The sequence below is a fragment of the Rattus rattus genome, chromosome 16 (genome assembly GCF_011064425.1).
Source record: "Rattus rattus isolate New Zealand chromosome 16, Rrattus_CSIRO_v1, whole genome shotgun sequence".
NCBI classification, from domain to species: Eukaryota; Metazoa; Chordata; class Mammalia; order Rodentia; family Muridae; genus Rattus; species Rattus rattus.
In genome coordinates, this window is record NC_046169.1 from 26085432 (window position 1) to 26094597 (window position 9166).

The 9166-nt window shown below is 47.2% G+C and overlaps 1 protein-coding gene across 1 annotated transcript in view; it reads left to right on the forward strand.

The window, feature by feature from the left end:
- LOC116885610 (transmembrane protein 132D-like) overlaps positions 1–5103 on the forward strand; it is a 110998-nt gene extending 105895 nt beyond the window's left edge. The window contains exon 2 of the mRNA XM_032886911.1: positions 4884–5103. Within this exon, the coding sequence (XP_032742802.1) occupies positions 4884–5039 (156 nt within the window). The 3' untranslated portion in view covers positions 5040–5103. The remainder of the gene's footprint in view (positions 1–4883) is intronic.
- Positions 5104–9166: the final 4063 nt, after the last annotated feature.

A 9166-nucleotide genomic window follows, 5' to 3' on the forward strand; every position in this document is an offset into this window, starting at 1 on the left:
ATTGAGTTGATTAAAGCAAGAAGACCCAGCCCACTATGGGCAGTACTACTCCCTACGCTTGGGTCTTGGGCGAGCACTCAGTAAGCCTATATATGTGCATTCTTTCCCTGCTCTCTCTCACCTATAGATGTGATGTGACCATCTCTCTTAAGATCCTGCCACTATGACAGACTATAACCAGAAATTCTGAACTAAAATGAACCCTCCCACCCCTAGGTTTCTTTTCACAGAGCATTTTTATTACAGCAACAACAATGAAACTAGAACGGTGGGTTGGATCTAAAAACCATTCCATTAAGACCAGGTTACATAGTGCCCTATTTCAATACATAGAAAAATGTTCATAACATGGGCAGGAGAATTGCTATTGAAGGCACAGAAATGGGCATGGGGAAGGGAGTGCTTGTAGAACATCCTTTCATGAGGTATTGAGTAGGTGTGATATTTTTAACAGAACGTGTGCGGCTTTGATAAAAACAGTTAAATTCACATTAATAAAAATATTAGAGCAGGTGGGGCTTGGTGGCACAGAGAAGCCAGCCTAAGTGGCAGGCTGCTTTGGTTTTCAAACTACTATTGCTCCCCATTAAGTGGAGCAACAGTCTTATTTCAGGGTGGCTGCTAAAGTGCGGGATTCTCCACCTTAGGCTACAACCACTGAACCCAGGCACCCAGGCACTCGATGGAGGAGAGAGTGGTTTGTAAATCTGTACATGTCACAGGCATCAGACTGAGTGATACTCCCTGCTGGCGAGAAGAGGCACGAGGCTTATTTATGGCCCCGCAGTCTTATTGCTAATTAGATCTACTCTATCTCTGTGGTCATCTAATAACTCTCTTGTGTTTAATGTGGTGTCCATGAAAAGCTCCCAACTCATCACCCTGACAATGTTTGCTGCTTTTTTTTTAATTTTATTTATTTATTTATTTTTTTTAGTGGTGTGTGAGTCCAGGGTGGTAAGAACTTCAGAAAGCAAACAAAAGGCAAAGAGTGGGTAGTGACTGATCACCGAGCTTGTGAGGTTATCGATCTTTGATGGGAAATAGAAAGCTTTAAGGAATCAACCACACCCGGGAAGAACATCCCGCAGGGAATGCTGGGTCACCAAAATGACTTAGAACAGCGGGTCATCAACCACTGTATGGAACAAATTCTGAGTCTTGCAGCAGTCAGAGGAGACCAGCTTATGCGGTAGTAACAAGTCACTTCCAAATCACACTGCAGGAGGACAAGAAAAACCTGCTTCCTTGTCCTCCCACCTCCCTCAGTCAGCAGGAAGCTCCTCTCCACACAGCAACTCGGGAGGCCCCGGGAGGTTGGAACCTGATTCTTCGAACTTGTGCATGTGCTGCAATAAACCCTTTGATAATCTCATATATGTATAAAATGTATCTTGATCGTACCCATCCCCATCCCAATTCCTCTCCTCCCCCAGAAGGTCCCCACCCACCTTTTAAAAATAACACTCCATGTCCATGAAGGCTGCTTATGTGTTCGTGAATAGGAGACACTCTACCAGTGGCTACACTCCTAATGAAAAATGGCTCCCTCTCCCCCAGGATTCAGCAACTCTAAATAATTCCTCAGCGTGGAATGGGGCCTCATGGTCACCTTCCCTGTTCATGATGGAATGTCGTCTGGCCTTACTCGGCTCCTGGGAGGGAGTTGATGTGTTCATCATCCAAGTCTTGTCCAGAGAACAGAATTCCATAGCTCTTCTCTCCATCCGCTAGCTCTCGCATTCTTCCTTCTTCTCTTCCCGATATTCCCTGAACCTTATTCTTGGCTGACATATGCATTGTCATCCTAAAAGACAAGGCTTTGGAACATTCCTCAACTCAAAGCCAATGCACAGCACCCCCCTGACACACACACACACACACACACACACACACACACACACACACACAACATGCCATTAAACACACTTCAAAGTTTTACTATGTGTATTTGTGTGTGCATACAACTAGAGTTGCATGTTCCCAGCGCTCTGAACAGTTCTGCATCTCTGTGTTGACTGTCACCGCTGCAAAAAGAAACCTCTTTCACCAAGGGTAAAGAGATTGGCAACAGCCCCGATCGCCATTTTGCTAGCAAGGTGGAGACAGGGAGACAGCTATCATTTCTTAGAGTTGATAGTAATGCATGTAACTCCAAAGGAAGCATCTATAGGACGGAGCTAGCAAGGTGGCTCAGTGTAGGAAGGGCTTGCAGCCAAGCCTTACAATTTGAGTTTGATTCCTGGGTTCCACATAGTAGAAGGAGAGAACAGATTCTTATACATTGTCCTCTGACCTCCACACGTGTACATGGCAAATGTGCCCACTCCATAGTCACACACACACACACACACACACACACACACACGCAGGCAACCACACTTGAGTGCACACACAAATAAAAATGCATGATAAAATTTAAAGTGTGTTTAATGGCATATTGGGTGGGGGGAGCTGTGCATTGGCTTTGAGTTCAGGAATGTTCCAAAGTGGAGCCTTGTCTTTTAGGATGAGAATGACGTATGTCAGCTGAGGCTAAGACTCAGCCAAAGGAGCTGACGTGCCGTGAGGCGCCATGGGGTAGGGAAGACGTGTGTCTTACGTAAGAAGTAGGATTGCCATAAGGAAGGTGGTGATGGCTTGGGGATAGCCTCCATTCTGTCTTCTGGAAAACAACTCCCACAGTTCAGATTCCACACAAAAATCAAATTCACAAGGCTATTTACAGGCTAAGTCACAAAGGAAGGTGCCTCACCCCCGGTACCCCCAGAGCTTGTGTTTAGAGCAAGGACACCCTGATCCAATGGCCGCAAGTCAAAGTAAAATGGCAGCTGAGTCAGGTGATACCCAGCGGACCCTGCACTCAACCATCTCCTGTCACTCTATCAAGAAGGGCCAGGCAAGCACTGACTTCCCAGAATGCAATGGGGCCTGTTGCCGAAAGGCCTCATGGGAATGCTGTCGGAAAAGGGTACGCTACGGTTGGAGGCTCTGGCTCTGCAAAATGCAGGGTTCCTCCTGGCGTGGCAGCTAAGTCCGAAGAGTAAGTATCTCCGGGAAAAAGCTGGGTGGACCCTGCGTTGCCTTGTATTGCCTCACCTCAGGAGTCACCCAGTTGCCAGCTATTGTGTGTAGTGGGTAGGGTGCAAGCACAGTCCTGAGAGAATGTGTGTTGTTGACATGGACGGGGTTGGGGGCGGGGGGGCTGTGTCAAGGACCCCAGAGCCTCAGACTCCTGGGAAAATGGCAAAGCCATCCAGGGATGAGACTCAGGGGAACTGCAAATCCTTCTGGTCCACAGGTAGATGTTGACAGTGTCTGTGGTGTATGTAGTGTGTGTTTCCCCACAATAGTTATGGCCTGAACACTCCTCCCCTAGAGAAATGGATCCTACTGACATTAGCTAAACCCGCCTCCTTGTTCAGCTGTCTATAACAACCCTGCCCCCTTGTCTACCGGTATGCAATAACCCCACCTCCCTGTTCAACTTTATATAAACATATATATCATGAATTGTACTGGCTGGTTTTGTGTGTCAACTTGACACAAGCTGGAGTTATCACAGAGAAAAGAACCTCCCTTGAGGAAATGCCTACATGAGATCCAGCTGTAAGGCATTTTCTCGACTACTGATCAAGCGGGGGGGGGGGGTGTGTGTGCAGCCCATCCATTGTGGGTGGGGCCATTCCTAGGCTGGTGGTCTTGGGTTCTATAAGAAAGCAAGCTGAGCAAGCTAAGAGAAAGCAAGCCAGTAAGTAACATCCCCCCATGGCCTCTGCATCAGCTCCTGCTTCCTGACCTGCTTGAGTTGCAGTCCTGACTTCCTTTGGTGATGAACAGCAATGTGTAAGCTGAATAAACCCTTTCCTCCCCAACTTGCCTCTTGGTCATGATGTTTGTCACTGAGACATGAACATAATAAACAAGGGGCTATGACTTGGCCATCAGAGAGCCCAGTCCCCCCTGACCCCAGCTTTACCCTGTGTCTGTGTGCTCACCTTTTGTTCCTTCCCTCTCTACACTGTAGGGTCCATCCCTGAAGCTGTGAAACCTGCATGGTACCTTCCGTCGTGATTAAGGATAGCCAGCCGAGTTTTCAGCCCAGCTTCCTGCCCAATTTCACCACACCCTGCAACTAGGGCACATGGTGACCTAAGGACAGATCTCTTGTTCCGTCCCTCAAGGGAACGTTTAATGGCAAAAATGTGTGGTTTTGTGAGTGCATAGGAGGAAGCCAGTTAGTTTTATGCATGCAGGTGCTGCCTTGGAGTGACTGTGGGTGTGTGATTTCAGCCGCAGTAGCATTCAGAGGCTAGAACCCAGGGAAAGCCTGGAAAGTCGCAAGAAAGTGAAAGGAGAAGAGAGAGAAGCAGGCAAGGCCATGCCCATCTTCTCTCTGGCATTGCCCATCTATGCTCTTACAAGTCAAAAGTGTTGTATATAAGAACTATCTAGGTCACTAATGCAAATTCCCTATTTAAGTCTCACCTTCGTTTCTCCCTAGCTTTGTGACCTTGGGTACGTCAGAAAACCTCCCTGTGCTACCTAAGGAACAGGAATGTTGCCTGCCTCCTCTGGTAATATGAAGGATCAGGACTTGCAGGGCTCTTACGAGAGGGCTGGGTACATCGTTACAGATTCATGTGTGTTTGCCAAACACAGTGTCATGAGTTCACTCTGTCACTGTCCCCATCACATCCTCCCTACAAAAATCCAGGTGTGGACAGAAATGGCCTCTTGGCAGCTGCCTGTTACCAACATTTGGCTTCCTGTGCCCAGGTGAAAGACCAGGCCTTTTGCAGGGAGGTAGGAAGAGACATCCTCACATTCAGGGGACAGGTCAGTTGGAGATTAGGTAATGGACAATGTGTTTGTTCTTCCAGGAGGCAGAGATCCTGAACACGGCCATCCTCACTGGGAAGACAGTGGCTGTCCCTGTGAAGGTGATCTCAGTAGAGGAGGATGGCACAGTACAAGTTCTGTCGGACTCGGTGGAGTGCAGGTCATCCGATGAAGATGTGGTTAAGGCAAGTGGATAGTTCCTTACCCATGTGGAAGCCCATAGCTACGTGGGCATGGGTGTTTATCCCCACCGGGGATCTGTGGGGTCTGCAGGGTTCCTGCCCCTCTGGTTTTCCTGCAGTTTAAATCAGGAGTGTCTCCCAACCCAAAGCCAAATAGGGTACACACGGCTATAACCCATGCCTAGGCTGGGAGGCATTTCTTCTGTGCCTCTGTCACCAACATGGTTTTATTTGCCCTAGACCCTGGGAGGTGGCAGAGAGATGTGGAGACCACACACCCCTGCCCACCCAAGACTGATGACAGAGGTTTCTTTCTGCCCACTTGGGCTGTAAAGGTAGAGATAGAAGAGACCTGGACTGGTATACGTGCAGCCAAGCTTCATGATGCATTTACAGCCAGATGGCTTGTGTGAAATCAATAAAGGCATAAAGTTGATGATTACAACCAACTTTGATTTACAAAACCAGCCACCGGAGAGAGGAGTTGACTCCCAAACCCTGGCCCTCCCACACAATTGTACAAGAGCGGGGGACATCACACACTATGCCCATCCCTTTGTTCTGTTCCCTGACTCCATTCTTCCTCCCAAGCTCTTCTTTCACTTTTTAAATTGAAAGCAAAAATGATCCAAGGCAAAAGCATGCTGGGAGAAGCCTGAGGGCAAGGACTCCAGTCTGGCTGCGCCAGGAATCTCTCAGCAAGGTTCCAGACAGCAGAATGGAGTGGATTTTTATAGCTGCCACGACCCACTCCACAGTCAGAGCCGTGGTGACAGATGTCTCCTCGAATCCTCGGGGTGAACTATGAGGGTGAGGGAAATTTCTAGACATTCCTGGTGTTTCCTTCTTACCAGATCCAGAAAGAATAGCACACAACACCCCAGGGCTTCTGGACAGGGGTCTCTGTAGCCTACTTGCTCAGAAGGGAACCTCCACGAGCATCTCTAGTGACTTGGGAAGCAATCAAGAAACACAAATAGAATCTTTGCTGAGGGCTAGTTTCTGCTTAGGAAGCCAGGACCACCAGGAGGCACACTTACCCAGAGCTGAGAGAAGATAGATCTGCAGGAGAAGCACACAGTAGGTGGACTTTACATAACACCCCGTCCACTCCAACCTACTTCTTCCAGAACCTTCTTTAAAGCACACAGTCAGTCCTTCAGTGTCTCTGGCCAATGTCTGACACATCTTTGATCTCTCTCTTTCTGACTCTCTCACATCCAGTCTTCTACAAACTTTTCAGGGGATTCTTTTCCACACATTCACAGCCAACAGCTCTTCTCTGGGATGGGTCCCATCCTGGATTCTAGATCAAGGAATGACTTTCTCCTCCCAGTCCCCTACTTTCCCATGCCCACATCCCTTCACCACCTCTCTTTCAATCCAGCAGCTAGGATGGTCAGAGACAACCCAACAGTATCACTCAAATACCGAGAACCATCTGGTAGCTTCCCTTCTAGCTCAGACTACCCAGGCTGCACACCTCACAACCACAGTTTGATTATGCAACCTTTCCATCCATCATTCCAGTCACCCAGAATCTCCATGGTCTATTTGTGGCCAAGAACCCCTATAGACACCTCTACTATGACTATGTGGTCTGAGCCCTCACTTAACCTCCCACAGAGTTCTTTGCTGCCCAGAATGTGTAAAGTTGTCATGGATACCCAGCCCTGCCTTTCCCACCTGTTAGATTTTTATTCATATACAAATACATAATGAAATGTGTACCTATACACTATGTTGTCATGCTTAGTTATTCGTGTATATTCGTATGTGTATATACTACTTGTTTATTGTTTGACTTCCCTCATCAGAATATCACCTCCACGAGGGGAAGATGTTCCAGTTCGTTCTGTTCCTTGTTACGATCCCATCACTTACAAGACCTCACACATCATGAGTAACTCACAACCCCTTGCAAGGCCAATGAATGAGTGACACACAGCTGCTTCTCCAGCGGTGCTGGAGTACCTCCTGACAACCTGTTGCTTCCAAACAGCGAGAAATCGCGAGTGGGACAGAGTGGGTCAATGCTGGGTGTCCTAGGCTCTTGAGTGCTCAAGGCAGACCCAGAGGCTCACATCTCCAAGCCCTGAGAGCCACAGACCTGTTGCTCCAGGCCATAGAAGCCAGAGACTCAAACTGTCAGGACCCAGCTAGCTGGCTTATTACTCTGGGCTTTAACCACACATGTTTGGCAGCTGGTATAACCCTCAGTTTGCAGCAGCAGCAGACACTGCCTGCTCATGTCCCAACTCCCAAATCCCTAAGATCCTCAGCTCCTACAGAGGTAATCCTATGGCTCTTGGACCTGGGGTGTCTGACACCCCTGGCCCATAAGGCTCGCCAGGTCTCTGGAAACTGCATGGCAACAGAGCCTGCTGTTTCTCATCTTCATAGCCTTCCTAGTTTCCTTCACCCTTGACTCTCCCTGCTTCACATCCTCTCTACTTCTGCCATTTCACATGGCTTCCACTACCTCTGCTTCCCACCATTTCTATCCCCAGACACTCTGGAACTCTGACGTCACCTCTTGTTGCTGTTGCCACTGCCATCACCACCTCTTCCCTCCTGCTACCTCTCCACCATCTACACTTTGTGTGACTGGCATGTTCAGCTCTGCTAACGATAGATAAATAGAAAAGCCTTTGATTGACCCTGACGTCGCAACACCAGGGGTGTCATAGGAATAGAATCTCCCAATTGACTGTAAGAGTGAGCCCAATCTTCTTCTATAAATAAAGAGAAACTTATGAGGTATGGGCCATCCACGGGTCTTCTGCTGGGTACCACAGAGAGTGTGCCCTCTAATGCTCCTCTAGCCCTGGTGGGAATGACTACTGAGCTAAACTGAAGCTTGGGGCAGCAGAAAGCCTTGCTCAAACTGCCTAACCAGCTGTGCCTGGAACAGCGCCCCCTGGAGCCGGAGTTGTGCCTTGGCAGCATGCAGCTGTGGTTGCTATGTAGCTTCCATAAGACATCTCGTCACAGTATCCAAAGCAGCCTGACTGTACTGAAAGTTGGCCTCTTAACTGCTCAGTTGACATCCCTCTGCTGAAGCAAGTCATCCAGGGCACCAAGAAGGGGGTCTGACAGCGGTCAGTCAGGGAGCGCAAATCACCGCAGCCTCTAACATCTTATTATTAGCTTATTTAAAGAAATTATAATTACATAAAAATATTCAAATAAATATTTATATACATATTTATATAGATATTATATAAATATCAAATATATAGATATACATCATATATAATATATTGATATATTATAGTATAAATAAATATTATATTTAAATAAATTATATAAAAAGGAATAAATTAGATTATTTAAAGGAGAAAATAAGCATTAAATATGTTCTTGCCATAAGGCGATATCATTGGTATTAACAGTGCTTTGACAATGTTTAACGACACACTGCTCTTAAATAAGAATCTCTGGGGAAGTGGCTTCATTTTACCTGTCTCGCCATCATTAAGTCAAGACATCTTGAGTTAAAACATATTTCATACCATCAACCCAAACAGTATACCCTGCCCTGTGTACTGGAGCATTCGCATCAACCCATAGTTGGGCACAACCTTGGAACACACGCTCTCTCTTATGAACGTATTTTAATATTTCATGGAACATTGGCTACCTTCTACAATAAATGTACCAACTAAGCAGTGCCCTGTGGGAAAGGAGTTATATACCCTGTGACAGCTGACCAGGAAGCCACACAGCATCCATAGAGTACCATGTCACATACTGCCAGCCCAAGGGGGGAAAAAATCAAAATTAACATTTAAAGTAATATTTCTATCAGGTATGCCTCGCTTCCCCAGTGTCACGTGGTCAACAAATTCTAAGTCAGACCGTCCTCCCGTTTGACCATCTGTAATAACAAACAAGATGACAGTCAATGCAGTCACAAAACAGCCCTCAAGGGAGAGACTTAAACTAAGACAGAAAGGAGGCTATGTTAGGGACTGTGGCAAAATGCCTGATGAAAGGGACGTGAGGAAGGAAGGGCTTATGACTCATGACATAAAAACTACAGTCGATGACGGTGGAGAAATCTTGATGACAGAAGTGAGAGACAGCTGGTCACATTGCGTGCACAGCCAGGAAGCAGCAAGATGAATGTTGGGACTCAA